Genomic DNA, 19,479 nt, shown 5'->3' with positions numbered 1-19,479 from the left:
AGAATCCATCTGCTTGTTGGCTCTCTGGGAGGTCCCACATCACTCACGTGTGTCCCCTGTCACCACCACAGCTGCTCTGCCCCAAAATGGAGGGGCTTGTGGGGCTGGGGTGCCCTGCTGTGATGCCACCAGTGCTGGGCATTGGGATGGAGAGGCTGTGAGTGTGGGGCAGACAGTGGGCTTGGAAAGGGCAGCGTTGCTTTGGTGGTCACTGGAGCTCTGTGCTGGTGTGTGGGGTTGATGCCAGCACATTACTTTGGTGGGGCGTGGCTTGGGGGGCTCCCACTTTGGAGGATACACTCCCCGGGGCTGCAAAGAGGCTGTGGTGCAGGAGGAATACCTGCAGCTGTGGGTGGTGTTGCTGCTGTCTGCCCCGCAGCCTCCGAGCACTGTTCCTGCTGCAGTGTCCAATGGAGAGCAACTCTCCCCTCTGCCTCAGCCCCAGGGCCAGATTTCTTCCCTGGGGTTTTCACCTCTTGCTTCCCCCACCCCTGCCAGTGCCCGACGGGACTGAGCCCCATGAAGGACGGCACGGGCTGCTACGACCGTCACGTCGGCGTGGACTGCTCCGATGGCTTCAATGGGGGCTGCGAGCAGCTGTGCCTGCAGCAGATGGTCCCTCTGCCCGAAGACCCCCTGCTCTACAACATCCTCATGTTCTGTGGGTGAGTGACCCAGCACCTACAAGGTGCTGCTGTACCTGGCTGCTGCCACTCTGATCTCCTAGGGTTGGCATGGAGGGGGGGGCTCCTCTGTTCCCAGTGTCTCTGCTGGGGTGGCCTGGTGGCCACCGCTGGGGGCTGCAGCTGATGGTGGGCCCTGTGCTGGCTTCCCAGGTGCATTGAGGACTACAAGCTGGGCACGGACGGGCGGTCGTGCCAGCTCATCTCGGAGTCGTGCCCCGAGGCAGGGGACTGCGGGGAGCCCCGCGAGCTGCCCATGAACCAGACGCTCTTTGGGGAGATCTTCTATGGCTACAACAACCACTCCAAGGAGGTGGCACCAGGGCAAGTGCTCAAAGGGACGTTCAGGTGAGCTGGGGAGGTGGGGAGGCGACCCCAGCAGGGTCAGACCTCACCATCCTCTCCAAGAAGAAGGCATGGTAAGGAGCCTGGTCCATCCATGTCTGGCCAAACTTTGCAGAAGATGGAAGGGCTGGTGGGGAGAGCACATCTGATGCTTTCCATCAAGAGTAGACACCTCTGTAATCTGTGTCTGAAGGAAGGCTTTATGCCAGGTGTTTTTTTGGGATGGGTCACCGGCTGGCAGGGATGATCCCAGGCATTTCTCCTGTCCTCCAACCCTGCCCTCCTCTCTGTGATTAACTTCCAGGCAGAACAACTTTGCCCGGGGCCTGGAGCAGCAGCTGCCAGATGGGCTGGTGGTGGCCACGGTGCCCTTGGAGAACCAGTGCCAAGAGGAGCTCTCTGACCCCACACCTGACCCCGAGTTCCTCACCGGTGAGTGGGTCCAGCCCCACACCTCTCCCAGCTGCCAGCATGCCCAGATAGAGCCCCTAAATCTCCCAGGAGATACATCTCCTAGAGGATATATCTAGTCAGGCTTTAGCATCCCAGGCTCACCTGCAGCAGCAGCAGCAGTGGTAAAACAAAGGCATTAAAAATGAAGGAGAGGCAAAGGCTGTAAATTAATTGTGTGGTGTAAAAACTCAACCATCCATTGAATATTTGGGGCATTTGCAAAAAGCATTTTTTCTTTTCTTTTTCAAGGCAAAAAAAGTTTTCTGGCTACCTTTAATTTGATTTCTTTGCCCATATAACAAACATTCGAAGCCTGCTGCCACCAAATTGAAGTGTTTTGGCTTGCTCTGCCAGAGCATTGTGGGCCATGAGCAACAGCGTTATCATGGATTCCTAGACTGCCTTCAAGGATTTACCTTTCTTCCAGCAAGTTGCCAGAACCCCTAAAATAGCCCTTGTTTCCTTGGTGTTTGTTGCTGTTGGCTGAAATGGCTCAGGGTATTGAGGAGCCACTAAGGAAAGGATATGGTTAATGAGGTGTTTCGGTCTCATACAAGACCTCGTGCTTTTGCTTTGTTTGGCAGAGCTTCCAGGATTTTGGGAAGCACCCATGGGCTGCACCCAGGGTCTAATGGACACTGCTTGCCCTGACAGGGTGCATGGAAATGTAGGTGTGTGTGCAGGCAGATTCAGGCAGAGGGGAGAGTGCCACTGGGTCTTGGGTGCTGAGCTACCCCAAGAGAGCTGTGTGGGTGGGTCACTCCAGCTTCCATGCGGATGCTCATCCCTGTTCGGAGGTGCTGGAGGACACCTGCATCCCAGTGAGATTCTCTTGCCTGTAACATGGGTACACGGATGTAAGGAAGGCACTGCCTCCACAATCCCAGCATCATCAGCAGTGTCAGTGGGAGCAGGACTTTGCTGGCAATTACGCTGGGGAGGCAGAAGCCAGTAAATTATCCTATTCATTTCCCACCGCTCTGCTGGCTTTGTGGCTGATTAAGGCAAAAAAAAAAAAAAAAGGAAAAGAGGTAAAATACTCTCTGCTTGTCAGAAGCAGATCTGGATATCGCTGTGAATACACGAGAGGCAGAACTGCTGAGTAAGGAAGGACTGTTTTTGCATAAACACTTTGCAGGAAAGAGCAAGGCTTTGAAGCTGTCGGGAGCAGCCAGCACTGAAGAGAGAGAGGCGCTGGAAGGCAAAGGATCTTATCCTGCTTATTCTCTGCCTTCAGTTCTTGTTAGAGGGGGGGATGCCCGCCGTTATCCTCCTGAACTCCTGCTGGGTGCCTGTTTAGCAGCAAAGTTGCTGCTTTGCTGCCAAGCGGAGCTGCGAGGGAGGAGGTGGCCGTGTCCCCGCATCCTCGTGTGCCACACCCAGGTCACCAAAGTCAGAGCCACGAGCACCCTTCAGTTCCCTTTCTGGGCCTCTGTCTGAGGCTCAGTGGCCTCTCTGTCCCTCTGCTCATAGAAGCTGAGCTGCCATATGCCTTGGGCAGGAGTAAGTGGCTGCCCAGCCCTGGTCTCCATGAATTTCTGCCTTCTGTAACTCACAGTTAAATGGCTGAAGAATGAGGTGGCTTTGCCTGGAGAAGGACAAACCCTGGGTCCTGCTCAGCCCCAGTATTGCTGTAATGTCCTGGGGGAACCTCAGCATCAACTCTGCTGATTTCCCGTGTACATCTGTGCCCACTCAGCTCAGTCCCAGCCGAAAGGGACCCAAGGCCCCTTGGCTGTTTGCACTTGGGTACACGTGGCGTGACGGTGACCGTTCCCAGGCCTGCAAACAGCTCATTAAAAAGCGCAGCTCTCATTAGTGAAATAATTAGCACACCTGGGCATGCCTTGGGAGCGGGCACTGGGAAGGAAGCAGGAGGGGATGCAGGAGGAGGCTCGTTATCTGCCGCCGCAGAGCCCCGGATGGCAGGATGAAACGAGCCTACGTGTGTTCCTTCAAAGCCATCATTTTATTTGCTGAGCTGACCCTCAGCTCTGAATGCTTCCCTGGGGGGACCATGGTGTGTGAACAACCCTTTTCCCTGGCTTCTTCCCACCCTGCTGGCTGCATTGCCCCAGGTATGAAGGGGTGCAACCATTCCCAGGGAGAGTCATCCCTGGGCAGTGGCACTGAGCCCCCATGTCCTTTCTCTGGCAGGGATGGTGAACTTCAGCGAGGTGTCCGGGTACCCTCTCTTGCAGCACTGGAAGGTGCAGTCTGTCATGTACCACGTCCGGCTCAACCAGATGACCATCTCCCAGTGTAAGCATGTGGGGATGGGGGGAATGGGGGAAAAAGAAGTGGCAAGAGGATACATAGCTTTCTGCTGGCAGGTGATGGGCTCAGGGGTCGGTTGCCCATCACAAGTGTGTAGGGAGGTGATAAGGGCTTGGTGTACTCTGGGATCTGAGCAACTCCTCCATCTCTTCTCCTTCCCAGCCTTCAGCAATGCCCTCCACTCCCTGGATGGGGCCACCTCCCGTGGAGATTTTGTGGCACTGCTGGACCAGTTTGGCAACCACTACATCCAGGAGGCAGTGTATGGCTTTGAGGAGTCCTGCTCCATCTGGTATCCCAATAGGCAGGTCCAGCGGCAGCTCTGGCTGGAGTACGAGGACATCAGCAAAGGTAGGAGCCCTGCTGGTCCCCAGGAAGGATTTCTACAACACCCCATGGGAGTGGAAAGCTCACTTTGCTTTCAGCATAGCAAGGAAAGCACCCAGCCTGTCCCACCTCACCATGTTATTTACACCCTGCTCTCTCACCCTCGGAAGCCGGGCGAAGGACTCCCGTGGATTGCAGCGGGCACTGATCTGGGCCATAAAGAAAGATCAATACCCACATCCCCAGGGAGATGAAAGATGAGTGCACTAATCCCACCAAGCCATCCTGCCTGATTCTGGACTTAACTGTTGTTTGTCTTTAATCCTGTTCCTTCCTTCCTTTTGTCTCCTCCATATCTGCTCTCTTCCACTTGCATCCCACAGCCTGACTTTTCTCCATTTAATGTATTCCCTTCCCCTGGGCTGTCAGTGCCATGCTTTTAATGCCTGGAAACCAGGTAGGAACTGGGAGATTCCTCATGGTGCAGAGGGCATCTGGCACTGCTGCATCCCCTCCAGTGCCCTCACTGCAGTGAGCTGTGATGGATCCCCAGTAGAAGAGCTGATGGCTGGTTTGGATGCCAGCTTTACAAAAGCTGAGGCAGCCTAAGGCCTGCCTGCTGCCACCTGTCCCCAGGACCACGGCAACCTGGTCCAGTGGAAGGTGTCCCTGCCCATGGTAGGGAGGTTGGAATGAAATAATCTGTAAGGTCCCTTCCAACTCAAACCATTCTAGGATTCTATGATCTCTTGCATTGCTGCCTGCAGGCGCTATGCTGCCTGTGTGGGGGACATTGTTTTGCAACACCCAGGCTTGGGCAGCAAGCAAGAGCCAGCTCCCAAACCTGGACACAGGGGATTCTGAACAGAGCTGCTGCTTTTTAGGTGACCTTCGGTTGCTGCCGGTGCACGGGAGCTGTCGGGTGTGGGCAGTGTGAGAACGGAGCTCACAGGCACCGTGACCGAAACATCGTTTCCATCACGAAGCTTCCTAGTTCTCAGTATTGGCACCAACCTACAGTGCTGCCCTTGCTGTGCCCCAGCCACGGAGACATTTGTTTTCTCCCCAGGGCTCTTGTGTGGGAAGGGCTTCTTTCAAAGCCTGAGTCTGGATCCTGCAGACTCAGACCTCCTGGAGCCTGGACTTCTTTCCAAGCCCACCTGGAAGAGTACAGACCCATTGCTGTTTTGCTGTGGGCTGTCTCCAGATGTAGCATCTTTTGATTGCAAGTGCTTCTTTTTCTTTTTTTTCTCCTGCAATTTCCTCCTCTTTGATTTTCCTGCCTGGAGGCTTTTCAGGTCTGGCAGTCTTTTTCCACCCACAATATCACATTTCAGTTTCACTCTGGCACCTGCCACTTTCCCTCCTTTGCTTTTTGTTTGCAAACGTCAGGAGCTGGATATCGATTGAGAAATTGCAAGAGACAAATCATTCCCTGGCTCCTCTGCTTTCCCTCAGTGCCTGCTAAGCTGCAATCCACAGCCAACCCAAAGTGATCCATCCCCAGCTTGCTGGGGGAGCAGAGCAACACTTTTGTATCCTGGTTTTGTTTAAAAGCCTTGTTTCCTTTGCAGGAGTCTCAAAGATGGGCTGGTGCTGGCCCATTTATCTGCAAATCCTTGCTATAGGAAGATTTTCCTATTGAGCCATGGATGTGCTCCATGGTGGCTCCCCACAGCAGCCAGCCTGTACCAAACCACCACCAGCGATGGCCTGAGCCTGCTCCAGGGGCGAGGCTTTGCCTGGGCATCCTTCAGCTTCCCCCACCCCCACCAACCATCCTCAATGGCCCCTCTAGGCCCCCCTTTCTTCTGTGTAAAACCAGGGATATCCTTTAGCAGGGAGGACGATGCTCCCCAGGGCACAGCAGTGATGGACAGGTCCTCCCTTCTTGACTTCTGGGCCAACGATTTTCCCCTTGTGCCAAAATATTTCCTGCCATGAGAATGCTGGAGAAAAGCCCACTGAGTGCAGGATCTGGCTCACTGCCCTGTGTGTTGGGAACACAGTGGCACCCAGTGTCAGGCATCTCTGCGTGGAGCTGGGAAAGGCATAAACCATGGCACTGCTTTCCTGCTGCAACTTTTTTTCCGAGCTGGTTGCATTTCACGGTAACCTGAGGGTTGGCAGCATCTGCTTCCCATCTCCATTTCCCTGTGTGGGGACCAAGTGTAGAAGTGGAGAGTCTGGAGAGGAGCTTGGTGGGTCTGTAGCCACCTTGGGAGCTTTCTGGGCATCATGAGGCACTGGCATGTCTTCCCTCCTCACTCTGAGCTCTTCAGTGCTGCCAGCCTTTGCTGGGGGGTGTGTGTGTGTGAATCAAGTCAGCATCATTACTGTGCACCCTGGTCTGACACTCATCCTCTCTGGCCTCCAACACACTCTGTCACATCAGCTGTGGTGGGGATCCTTGGGATCTAAAGGAGAAATCAGCCGTTGGGCCAGGAGGGCTTTTGCAGGGAAGTGGTTTGGCAGAGGGCTTTGGCGGGGTGTCAGCGTGGGGTGAAGGTGCCCAGGCAGGTCCTTCACAAGTCTCCAGCCACATGAAGGAGGCTCCCTCTCGTGGGCACCTGCTGCAAGGGTGGTCTGTCCCACCACCTTCCCAGTGCCACGTGAAGGGATGGGGCTGGGGGAACTGAGGCACGGGGAGACCAAAAGACCTGCGATGGCAGAGGCCAGGGTGGGCTTTTCAGTTCTGATTCCTCCTCTGAAGACCAGTGAGCATTTCATCCCTACAGAGCAAACAGCTCTCAAGGATACAGGGACCTGCGGGCAGTGCTGCCTCTCTGCAGGGTGGAAGGCAGAGCTCTAGCCCCCTCACATTCCCTTATCAGTGGCTCGGATCCCACGCTGGTGCCTCTCTTTTCCCCCTTCCCCCTTCCCCAGGCAACTCGCCCTCGGACGAGTCAGAGGAGCGCGAGCGAGACCCCAAGGTGCTCACCTTCCCCGAGTACATTGCCAGCCTCTCCGAGTCGGGCACCAAGCGCATGGCAGCCGGCGTGCGGATGGAGTGCCAGAGCCGTGGGCGCTGCCCCTCCTCCTGCCCGCTCTGCCACGGCGCCGCCAGCCCCGACGCGCCAGCCGAGCCCATCCTGCTGGAGGTCACCAAAGCAGCCCCCCTCTACGAGCTGGTCACCAACAACCAGACCCAGCGGGTGAGGAGCCACGTGCTGGGGGTGCTGGGGTGGGCATGGGGGGTGGCAGGACAGCATTGTGGTGGTCTTTGAAGGCAGCTTGCCCTGATAGCACCATGTCAAGCTGAGGGAGCCCTTGCCCATTGGCCTGCCCTGCTCTCAGGGTGAATGCACTGTGCTGAACCCACCGGGGGAATGGATGAATGCTGGCTCAAGTGGGATGGGAGGTCACCAGGTCACCTGCCCAATGCTCAACCCTCTCTTCTCTATCCCAGCTCCTGCAGGAGGCCACCATGAGCATGCTGTGGTGCTCAGGCAGCGGGGACGTCATCGAGGACTGGTGCCGCTGTGACTCCAGTGCCTTCGGGGCTGACGGGCTGCCCACCTGTGCACCTCTCCCCCACCCCATGTAGGTCTCCACATGTGCCCAGTCTGGCCTTTTGGTGTGGTGGGTCTGTGAGGAGGTGGTGATGGCCAACAGCATGGTGGCAGGAGGTGGTGGGGCTGGGTGGTTTTATGGGACAGGTTTGCAAACTGATGGTTCACCTGGAAAACAAGCAGAGAGTACAGAGCTGTAGTGTCTTTTCTAAATTCATCTGAGGACTGGCGAACTGTTTGTGGATCCATCCTGGTAGAGCAACCCTAGGGAAGGAATCCTTTGGACCAGCATTCCCAGAGCCAGGAGGGGTAGGGCAGGGGCAGTCACTTCTCTCCTGAAGTTGCTGTCTCCCATGTGTTAATGGCTTTGAATCCCTTTTGTTGTGAGAGAGTAACACAAAAATTTTCCCCCAGCCTGCACCTCTCCACCGTTCACGAGCCCAGCAGCACACTGGTGGTTCTGGAGTGGGGGCACTCAGAGCCCCCCATCGGGGTGCAGATTGTCGACTACCTCCTCCGCCAGGAGAAAGTCACCGACAGAATGGACCACTCCAAGGTGGAGACAGGTGAGTGGGGACTCCACTGGCGCTCTCTGGGGAGAGTGGGATGGAAATGTTGGAGGAGTCTCCCTTTTAGCAAGGGGATGCTGCAACATATCCAGTATCCTGTGGAAGAGACAGCAGCCCCTCCTGCCCACCCTGCTGCAGGAGTGGCATCTCCACATCTCCGTGGTGATGAACCTTGCTGGAAAAGCAATGGGTCCATCTCTACAGCAACCAAGGCATGAGCCTTGGTCCCCCTGGGCACCAGGCAGCGTGTCAGTGGGCACAGACCTCAGTGGCTCTCCACAGTCCCAGGGACACCCGTGTCATTGCCTGTGGCACATCCTCCCCTCTCTCCCTAGAGACAGTGCTGAGCTTCGTGGACGACATCATCTCTGGTGCCAAGTCACCCTGTGCCATGCCAGCCCAAGTGCCTGACAGACTCTCCTCCACCATCTCCCTCATCATTCGCTGCCTGGAGCCCGACACCACCTACATGTGAGTTTCTTCCCCCATGCCATGCCCATGGCAGTGCTGTCACCCTCACTGTGGTGATCCTCCCTGATGCTGCCTGTATTTCCATGAGGTCCTGGGGGTCCAGAGCTTCATTTTTTTCCTCCCGATACAGGTTCACACTCTGGGGAGTTGACAACACAGGAAGGCGTTCCAGGTCCAGTGATGTGACGGTCAAGACCCCCTGCCCTGTGGTAGATGATGTGAAAGCTCAAGGTGAGAGGGAGGGAGCTGCTGGACTGTGGTCCTTGGGACCAGCAACAGGGATTTCCCCCTTCCAGTACATCCCTGCACTTGTCTCGTGTCTTGGCTGTAACATCTCCTTCACCCGTGGTGGCCTAGGAGCTGCCGTGTGCTGTGGAGGGTTGGGGTGGAGGGCTGCAGGAGGCACATGTCCTCTCTGGAAACAGACATGGATGAATGGTATTTCACTAACAGTACCTGATGGCACCACCCATTTCTTTTCCTAATTAGCCCAAACTGCGGGAAGCTAACCTGGACTGAGTCAAGGGAATGCCATCTATTCTGTTGCTCCTCTGCTGAGACCTTGTCTTGATATGACGTAAATCATAATTCAGGGGACAAATCTTCGTTCTGGTCTTGGTTTCCCTAGAGCTGAGCTTCAGACTGGTGGGCTTAATTCACGCCTCTCCTGGCACCCCACTGAATACCCCCTGTCTTTCTGCCCAGAAATAGCAGACAAGATCTACAACCTGTTCAATGGCTACACGAGCGGCAAGGAGCAGCAGACAGCCTACAACACTCTGCTGGACCTGGGCTCCCCCAGCCTCCACCGAGTCCTCTACCACTACAACCAGCACTACGAGAGCTTTGGGGAGTTCACCTGGCGCTGTGAAGATGAGCTGGGGCCCAGGTAGGCTCAGGAGCTGGGTCAACTAGGCAGGCGGGTCTGCCCACCAACATGCTTGTCCCTTGTAGATGTTGGTCACCGGAACCAGCTCTCTAAAGATCTCATGAGTTAATGACAGATGATAGGGCTTACAGTCTCACAGTGGGGTTTCTGTTTTGCTGGATGCTGTGCATGTGTTCAGAGACCAGTCATCTCCCCTGAAGGACCATAAACGTAGGACAAGGTGGAAAGTGGTTGACCACTGTCAACCCAACATCCTTGTTCATCCCATCAGCCCTTTCCCGCCTCTGGGGTTTTTCCTGCTATGTTCATGCTATGCAGAGTAGGGAGGAGATGGGATTTTCTTTTCTCCTTGGTAGTTTATGCCACAGGCAAAAAGGCAGAAGGTCTCAAAAAAATAATGCACCTTTGAGGGATGGAGACTCTGCTTTCCCCCTTTTCCTGGGCTTTGGCTTGAGTTGCATGCATCTCTGTGTGCTGAACTCACTGTCAGTTGTGGTCCAAAGCAGGCAGTGGCCTGACCTTACGTCTGAATTGCACATGTTCCCTCCCTTTTGATTCATGTCTGTGGTTGTACAGGGTGACACAAGTGTTTTTGGTGCCCAGGCAGTGCTGAGCTGCCACGGCAGGTTTTGGAAGAGATTGTCCTGAGCTCTTCCTGGCTGGAACAGTCCTTTTGTGCCTGAGTGAGCACCATGTCTTCTCCTAGGGCTCCTCCAGGTCATTAAAGGCCCTCCAGCTGCCTGAGAATGGGACACCTCATGTCCCAGGCTTGTGGAGGCAGCCAGATGTTCCTTTTTCCCCACATCCTTCGACATCTGCTTTAGTCTGCATGGTTTCCCAGTAACGTAGATGTTTCCAGTCAGTTTAGCAAGCTGGACTGGGAGACTGTGTGTGCTGCAGTGGTTTTTCACAGCATCTGGCCTCCAAAGAACCAGAGCTGTGAGCTCATCTGCAGAGTTACTTCAAATGTGCGTCAGCAACAGCTCCCGTGTATGAAATCCATGGCCTCCACCTTGCCCTATGCCCCACACCTCCTCTTGCTGGTCTCACCACTAGATGTCTTCCAGCCCTGCTTCTCCAGGTGATCACTTCAGGATTTCTAGCAGAGGACTGGAGATCCTCCAAGTGCCTTCTTTGTGCTCCAGACCTCTGCTAACCAGTCAGAAAGACTCAGCAAATAGCTGGTGGCTGTCTTGCACTTAATGTCTTTGACATGTCTCCTAGTTCAGCTTTGGTGGGAGACTCCTGATAGATTCCCCATGCCCTGGAGCAAAGCTGGGGGCTCTCTCTTTCCCCTCTTCCCGTTTATGTCCTAAGAAGTGTGAGCTCAGCCTCAAAGCTCAGTAGCGACATCTCAGTACATGGAGTCTTGTTAAGGCAGGGGCTCCCACCAGCTCCTCTGCCCAGGGTTGCCTCATTCCCATGACACCAAGTAGGATCAGCAGGCTTGGACTTACGTCTCACCTTTGTTTGGAGCCCAGCTGCAGTGATGCCGCTCTGTCTCTGCTTCCAGATGTGAAATCCAGCCCTGGTTTGCACAGACCATCCGACATCTGTTGTGATGATTTGCAAAAGGAGTACATAGCATTCCTTACGTGACACACTGGAGTTGTCACATAGCCACTACCATCACTGGGGCTGAGCTTTGCCATCACTGCTCTCTGCCCCAGTGAGGAGACCGAGCACCAGCCAGAACGTGGCATGGAAGCCACCTCCTCGAGCCCCGAGAGGCAGAGCTGCATTGGCATGGAGCAGCCAGAAATGCCACTGAATTACCCAAGGGATACCATTTGCTGCGTGAACCTACGAGCCAAGAGGGTTAATTCCACCCTCTGGAAATGCTGGAGCGCCGAGGATGGGATGACGCAAGTTGCTGATGAAGTGTTTGCAGCTCGCACTACTTGGAAAGAGACATTCAGGCAGCTGCAGCGGGTTCTGGTGATGACAAATCTTGGAAAGCAGACCTCCTGTTTGATCGTCTGCGAAGGCAAAGCACCCAGACTGGTGGTGACAGGACAAATCACTTGCAGATGACATTATTTAGCCAGCAGACAGCGTTTGTTTGACTGTTACTGATGCTTCTTTGAAGTCCTGGATGTGGACCCATGCGACTGACTCTACCGCGTCCCTCCTCCGCGCCTCCATCCCATCTCCTGCTTTGCTCATTTGGGATGCACTTACCTCCCTTCCTGGCAATGCTGGCTGCTGGACTGAAGGAAGATAACTTGTCTGAGTGCAGATAACTTGTCTGGGGTTGTGAAAGCAAGTCACTCCCTCCTGGTCTGAGAAGGGCTGCAGAGAGCCCTGGACTTTGCATAAGGAAAGGAAATGGAGAGAAAAACGAGTAATAAGTGGAAGTTGGACTTGAAGCAAAGCCTGGTGAAATGTGGTGTCTATGGGCTTCAAGCCAAAATCTGTGGGATCATATTTGGCATTCCTGTGAGGGTGCCTGCAATGCTGGAGGAAGAGAGGCAGTTGTAGCACCTTGCCTAGGTGTCCAGATGCAGGGACCAGGGTAAGTGAGACCTTGGTACCTTCTCATGGCTGGAAGACCTGACCAGCTTGGGTGGCTGTCTCCAGAGTCAGCACCATGCTGAGCACCTCCTCCTCTCTGCCATGCTCTGGTTGTGAGCCCTGGGGTGGCAACTGTCAGGTGGCTGCAGAGCTGGAAAACCACTCAGTGGCTCCAGACTGGCCCCTTGGAGCTGCAGCCACATCTATGAGGGACCTCTTGAGAGTTTTCTCTCCAGGAAAGGAGAGAAGGCTCTGAGGTTGGCTCTGGCTGGACTTGAGGTCAATTAAATCCTCTCTAAGCAGCTCTCCCACAGTGTACCCTGCCTGGAGGAAGGTGTGGAGGGGCTGTGGATGTTCCTTCATGGTTGGTAAACGTGCCCTTGAGCTGTCAAACCAGGCACAACACAGCTGTGTGCTCCACCCCTGCTTATCCAAGTAAGAATGTGGCAAGGAGGGATTCTTTTCTCCAGCATCATGATTTGTGCCCCCACTGCCTGTTCTGTGCTGAGCATATGCTGAGTTAAAGCTACCAAGGGGATGTATCCTCTCTTCTTTGACTGTACCAACCCACCAACTGACCTTGAAGCTGCACAGGAAACTTAGCCCAGCTATTCAGACGCTTAAACTTTTGTCTGGGTTTCCAGGCACAAGATACTCACCTTCAAGACACTTCATTTGAATCCATTACCTCCACATTTGCCAGAATCCCTGGAGATCACCCAAAGTGCTAGACAAGTTTAAAATGAACATAATGTGTTTTATCTGTACAAACTGATTTTCTTCATAAAACCATTAGAAGCACAATTTTAAGAGGAAAAATTTGAAGAGAACACAGTTTAGGTCATATTTGGCCGGGATCCTCTGAGCTCTTCCAATATCTCATCTAACACGAGAGGTTGGTAGTTTAGCACTTTTTCACCACCAGAACAAGCCTGCACTGAGGCCGTGTTGCCCTGGGGGTGCTGTATGTCTGCTGCAGAAGATGGATTCATCTTGGACCTGCTCTCCCTCTGTCATCCGACCTCGTCTCCTGGCTGGGTTGCAGCTTTTCAGGAAGTGCTACTACTGTGACTTGTCTTTCCTTGATTTGCTCTCTGCAATTGGAAGATGCAAAATGCATATACAAAGAAGTGGGGAGTTCTGCCACATCCTCTGCTCTCTCGGAGCTTTTTGGATTAAACCTGTGTTTGATGTATACCTCAGTATATCCCTTCTAGTTTGCACACTGTCCTGTGGGACATGTTTCCCAAAATGTTACTAAACATTACAAGTCATGTACCAGGAGTGTTGTTCACTGCACTTATGCCTTGTGATATTGCATCTTACGAGGATCATAGTTTTTATCTCACTTTCAGCTTCCATACAGATCCCCACAAGCCAGGCATGAAACTGTGATTTGGGTTTTTTATTTCTTAAATCTCCTTCATCCTCAGTGGTCCAATTGAGACTGCTCATTTCTGGCACTGGAGAAGCTGTAGATGTCCCACTCCTGGAAATGCTCAAGGCCAGGTTGGATGGGGCTTGGAGTAACCTGGTCTAGTGGAAAGTGTCCCTGCCCCCATGGCAGGGGGAGTGGAATGAGATAGTCTTTTAGGTTCCTTCCAGCCCAAACCTTTCTGTGATTCTATGTGCTACACCAAGTCATGAATGACCAGCATAGTTCTCAAACATGCAACGCATGTACTTCATGGTGACACGTGGTGACTCTGGTCTGGGCTGGCTCTATGTGTCATGCCTGACACTTTTTAGCCTTTGTCCCCACTGCTTGCAGTGCTGTTGGCTCCCAGTTTCCCATCCTGTTGTGTTTAGGGTCCAGTAGCTGCAGCAGGGACACGTGTTGCCATTTGAGTCATTGGTGATGTCCACCCCAAAGGGGGTTTCACAGCTACACCTGTGACTGTCTCCTCACTCAACACTCAGCAAACTTGGCCTTGTTGCACAGGTGAAACAAGAAGAGGGGACAGGACAGGGAAATGTGAGGGGAGTCCTAGTGCAGCAGGTCCAGCACCACTATGGTGACATGGGCATCTCTGCCCTGGGTAGAGGCTGTTCTCACATGCATTTAATTTGCAGTGCTGCCTTGGGGATGGTGTGTTCCTGCAGCCCCGCCACCCCTCCTCATCCTGGCAGCGTCAGCCTCCACTCACCTGCTCTGGAGTTCTCTCTTCTCTCTCAAGAAGCTCCCATCATGTCCTTAACTGTCTTTATTTTTCTCTCCTCACACACTCCTGCTGCCCATCCTGCCATCCCCCTCCGTGGTGTCTCCATCCCTCCCGCCACCCACTTGCTGTCCATCGTCCCCCTGGCATCTCCCCTTGCCCGCCCTCGCTGCAGGAAGGCCGGCCTCATCCTCTCTCAGCTGGGGGACCTCAGCAGCTGGTGCAATGGCCTCCTGCAGGAGCCCAAGATCAACCTCCAGCGCTCATCCCTCAAGTACCTCGCCTGCCGCTACAGCGAGATCAAGCCCTATGGGCTCGACTGGTCGGAGCTCAGCCGGGACCTCAAGAAGACGTGCGAGGAGCAGACGCTGAGTGTCCTTTACAATGACTATGGGGACAAGGACTACTGAGGGTTGCAGGCGCCTGCTCTCACGCTGGCCTTCCCATGGGTGTCTGTGAGGGTTTTATACGTGGACCCGTGGAGGGGGAGGGTGTCACTGATGTTTCTGGAGGCAAAAATTTGGACTGGGGAGCAAAACCGACTGCTCTATGCAGGACTGACTCAGTATTAATTTCTTCTTCGACTTGGGCAAAAGCCTTTCTAGTTAGAAGTCTTGTGGGACCCAGTTTTCTTGGTTTTGTTTTATTCATTTTGCCAAGAGGTTCCTTAGCACTGGTGGAGAGGGCAGGTTGGGAGGGCACAGCCCTCTCCTCCTGCCCCATTCCTGCCCTGGCTGTGGGGACTGTCCCCAAGGGTGGGGGACACCAGTCATGAGAGAAACACGGTGACACAACCAGGATGGGAGAGCAGGTGATGCAGGGTTGGGAAAATGGAAGCAGGGCATGCAGGTCAGGTGGAGATGCTTATGGTTATGGCTGAGCTAAACAGCCACTGGATGGCCAACAGGGCTGGGATGTGTTTTTTTGCAGCTGTGAATCATGAGGTCTGGATGAGACATGGCCAAGTGATGGTGTCATTGGCAGGCAGGGCTGGCGCGGTGTCACCGTCTGGGGTGAGGAGAGAGGGGCCTTGGTGAGCCCATCTCCTCAGGTTCTGTGCCATGGTCAAAACCCACGTGTGCTCCAAGATGCAGAGTCCTCCAGAACAAAGGCAGCTTGGCCTCAGGGCCGGTGGTCAGCTGGACATCACAAGCTTTCTTCTTGTGGGACCACATTCCTAGGAAGTCAACTTTAAAATCCCCTCCGTTACTTTTTGTTCTTTTTTACCCACCATAATAAAGACTTCGAAGCAATGTCAAACTGCTGCTGTGGAGAGGCCCAGCCAGGAGAGCAGCAGCCAGATGGTATGGACAGGGTGGCCATCTGCACCAGTCAATATAGCTGTGGTGTAGCCCAGGCTCTGCATGGGGAAGGGAGAGGAGTGTGGGGTACCCCAACACAGTGGTTCAGGATGGTCCTGGAGGGCATGGAGGGCAGGCTTCTGGGGGTATTGCTTGCCTGTGTTCAGGCTCACATCTGCAGCTCTCAGTGGCTTTTATTTTTAAAACCAGAGAACTAGGGTTGTACTGGGACACTGGGCTTGGTTCGGAGCAAACTGTTCTCCAAAACCCTGTCACTGCTGATGGTGTTGGAGGCAGAAAACAGCTTCCTTTCAGCTTCAGCTTCCAGCCCAGTTTGCAGAGGAGGCGCCTCTGGACTTGCCAGCTGCGCACCTTTGATCTGGACAAGCCCGTAGCCCTACAGTGGGATTTTTACGATGCCTCTTCAGAGAGAAATTTCCTTTTAATTTTTTCAGTCTTGGCAGGAGCAGTCTTCAGCCTGTCTCATACAATTTTCTGCCTCATTCGTCCTCCTACCTGCCAAGGACATGGTTCGAATATTTGCGTGGTGCTGAGAGGGAGGCGGCTGTGCTCTGCCGCCAGTCGCAGCCCACAGCGCTGTATCACAGCACTTTCTCAACAGCAGTATCTCCCTGTAGGACCACACCGTGCTTTTCTCTTCCCTTTTAGTGGACAGACCTCTCTCCAGGGGCAGCTGGGCTGGACTGGGGAGCTGCTGGGAGCAGCCACCAGCAGTCAGTATTACCTGGGCATCCCTGTGTCATTGCTGTAATTAATGTGTCTAGCAGGGGTCGTCAGACAAGCACCTGCTGTGTGCAAGAAAAAAGTCTGCTGGATCCTTTTGGCTTTTTCTCATGTTTGTCCTTATATTTTGATGTACCTGATGCTGCCAAGGACTTGGGGCTCAGAGCAAGACCAGCACCACCTCCATGCACAGATACATACAGGCAGGTGATCCGTACTGAGCCGCCGTTCCTTTTCCTTTCAGCCGCCGAGACTCTTGGCCCAGACACTTCAGTTTATCCTTTTGCTTATCCCAGCATATGCTGGGACAACTTTTAACTTCCAGCCAGGCAGCTGTCCAGGGTTGGGCAAAGGGCACCTCCGCCCAAGGCCTCGGTGGGATGCTTGAACGAAGGCTGCTCTGGCCCAGATGCCAGTTGGTTTCTCGCCAAGTAATACCGCATATATGGCCTTTATATGAAACACAGACTGTTCTTCTTTGAGTAGCAGACTCCTTTCTTTTATTGCTTACTAGGTGCAGCAGCAGGGACGGGAGCAGTGCCATGTGCCAGCCACTCGCTGCGACGCTGCCAGGAAAACCCTGGACATCCCATGTGTTCACACCTGCCTAGGTTACTTTTTCATCTGGCCCCAAGATTTGCACTGAGGCTCTGCAGAGATTTCTGTTCTGCTCCTGTGCTGACACTTCAAAGCCCTTGCATGGGCGACCGACACCCTGCAGCATCATCAACTGGCTGGGCTGGACTCTGCTCCCTCGGCCCCAGTTCCCCATGGGCTGGGATATGGAGGGCAAGGGGAAAGCCACCCCTCTGAGATTCTTTGGCATCACCCCTTGCATGGCTGGATGGGGCTCAGCATCCCCATCCCATTATGGACAGCACAGTCTGCTGGTAGGGCTGTGCTCTTCCTGGACCGCCGTGGTGTCCCTGCAACCGCTGTGCCGGCAGGTCCTACCAGGGTGGCACATCTGTGGGGCCACTCACACCATGACCCTGGCTTTGGGAAGGCTTCCCTCTTGGTTTCCTCACTCTGGCTTTGCCAGTCAGAATTTTGCCCAAACTTGGATTTTCTTGCCAAAATCTCTCCACTGACACACGAGCCCATCTCAGACAAATGCCAGCAACCTGCCACGGGGGCCCAGACCAGAGCAGGGGGTTGCACCATGGCTGTAGACCTGGCCTTGGTGAGATGAGTTGTGTGGGGCTTGCTCACCCAAAACAGGTGTGCCCTGGTCTAGTGAAAGGTGTCCCTGCCCATTGTGGTGGGGTTGGAAGTACGTGATTTTTAAGGTTCCTTCCAAACCAAACCATTATATGATTCTGTGATTCCCTGCAGAGCTGACACTGTCCACATCTGGCACAGGGTCCTACGGTTGGGTCTGCACAATATTTTCTCTCTTGGACTCCTGATTCTTCCTATGCTGCCAGCGACATGAAAACTGGATAAGGCACTGTTTTCCATCCATTTCTGCAACCTCCTTTTGCCCCCCTGCCCTCCCTTTATGTTTTATTTCTGAATTAATGAGCGATCATTCACCTGAGATGAACCTCTGGGTCGTTTCCTTTTCTTTGCTACGTCCGTACCCCTGTAATAGCATTACTACCTTTTACTTGTCGTGGAGTTATTTAACATATAAAGATGGTTTGGTCTTTTTCTTTACAAAGATGGCTACAGTTCATGTTCCTTGATGTTCTATTAAAACTCTGATGTGACGTTTTACTACTGTAGATTGAAAGTAGGGTGCTTTAGGGTGAGATAGCCATGTGGCAAGAAACACAAAACCCTTCCAGATTACCTTAAAAAAAAAAAAAAAAGAAAAGAAGAAAAAGGTTTTAAACAATAGCAACAAAAAAAAATAAAAATCATTGTAACACTATGTAAAACTCCAGATGATAATTTAACTGACTATTAAATGGAGCTATTAGTAATCCCTGGCTCTGGCAAACTGGAGTGTTTGTTTATAGTTTTGGTCCTGTTGATGTCATCTTTTGGTCACGGATGAAACACTCCCAGCCTTTGAACTTGGGTGAGTCTTCCCACAAGTTTAGCATTAGCCTGTCTGCCCACTGGGTTAGCCAAGTCCCAAAGCACTCAGCACACACAGACGGAGCCGTGTCCTGCTCCTCGCCTTGCCCACCTGCTCTGCCAGGCATGGGAAGGTGTGGATGTCTGCAGGCACCTTTGGGTTTTGGGGGGGAAAAATGCATTTACACATCCTTGGCAAGGGTGTCTCAGTCTGCAAACCTCCACAGGGGCTGGGAATTTGGAAGCAGAGTCCAAAGAAGCTTCTTTTAGTTGTTTTTTTAGTACAGAAGGCAGATGGGATGGTGCTGTCTGGTGGTCAGCCACCCCCCCAAGAACATCCTGGTCCACCTGACAGACTTTTGACAGAGGACTAGGAGCATCATGAATATTAACATCCTTCAAATGATGTGAAAACCAGTGCCTGAACAGAGATGAGAGCTGCAAAGGATGCCTTAAAAGCCACTCATAGTGCAGTGTTGTGTCTAATGCTCAGGCCATCAGGACTTAAAAGGGCTGGTCCCTTGGCCAAGCCCAATGTGTATTCCCACCTGCCCTGCCAGATGGGTTGGGAGACCTGGGGAGGGCCAGGGATTACTGCAGGCAGGCAGACAGGATGCCTGGGAGGACACAGGAGAGTGGGAATTTAGGGGCTGTAGCACACAAACCCATAGGAAACCAGACTTCATTAAGTCTCATGGAACAACTTGATTTTTTTTTTTTCTCTTCCAGCTGCTAAAATGCAGGAAAATAAGCTAAAAATACACCCAATACTTTCCTTCTGCTAATTTCCGTCGCACAATAACCTGTGGCTGTGGAATGAGACATGAGGAGGAGGAGGAGGAGGAAAAGAAAGGAGGGACAGGATGGGAAAGCAGCTCTTCACTTGGCTACTGCCACAGACAGCTGCTCTTTATGTTTTATATGCATGACCCACAAGTGGGGTCCTTGTTGGTTGGGGCTGTGGGGGACCCCTTAATGTGCTCTCTCCTTCATAACAGCAAATCTAGCTCCTCAAAATGCGTGATTTGGGGAGCTTTGCCCTAGAGAGGACATTCAGTGTCACCAGGAGATGGTGTTCCTCCTCTAGGAGTGATGAGAAAGTCCATGCAAAGACCAGACATAAAGAGGAGGCCGGTGAGGAGCAAAGGGACGCACATGACCATCAGAGATGGATGGAAGAAGAGCAAGGTTAAAACACAGGACAAGGGCT

At 53.4% G+C, this 19,479-nt stretch overlaps 1 protein-coding gene across 6 annotated transcripts in view; it reads left to right on the top strand.

Annotated features, from left to right (window-relative positions):
• Positions 1-19,479, top strand: part of ASTN1 (astrotactin 1) — a 67,273-nt gene that overhangs the window by 37,332 nt on the left and 10,462 nt on the right. For 2 of the 6 annotated variants that reach the window (XM_064664145.1, XM_064664144.1), the window contains exons 12-23: positions 499-665; positions 837-1,031; positions 1,333-1,460; positions 3,639-3,743; positions 3,921-4,109; positions 6,972-7,240; positions 7,495-7,628; positions 8,012-8,163; positions 8,502-8,637; positions 8,768-8,868; positions 9,343-9,526; positions 14,375-18,172. In XM_064664145.1, the coding sequence (XP_064520215.1) occupies positions 499-665; positions 837-1,031; positions 1,333-1,460; positions 3,639-3,743; positions 3,921-4,109; positions 6,972-7,240; positions 7,495-7,628; positions 8,012-8,163; positions 8,502-8,637; positions 8,768-8,868; positions 9,343-9,526; positions 14,375-14,609 (1,995 nt within the window). In that variant the 3' untranslated portion in view covers positions 14,610-18,172. Of the gene's footprint in view, positions 1-498; positions 666-836; positions 1,032-1,332; positions 1,461-3,638; positions 3,744-3,920; positions 4,110-6,971; positions 7,241-7,494; positions 7,629-8,011; positions 8,164-8,501; positions 8,638-8,767; positions 8,869-9,342; positions 9,527-11,039; positions 14,355-14,374; positions 18,173-19,479 lie in introns of those variants that run through there. The other 4 variants (XR_010432610.1, XM_064664149.1, XM_064664147.1 and 1 more) reach the window with 3 other exon arrangements.

This window comes from Pseudopipra pipra, chromosome 9 (genome assembly GCF_036250125.1).
Source record: "Pseudopipra pipra isolate bDixPip1 chromosome 9, bDixPip1.hap1, whole genome shotgun sequence".
Lineage (NCBI taxonomy): Eukaryota > Metazoa > Chordata > Aves > Passeriformes > Pipridae > Pseudopipra > Pseudopipra pipra.
Note: the sequence above shows the minus strand (reverse complement) of the source record. Positions and strands in the feature narration are given on the sequence as shown.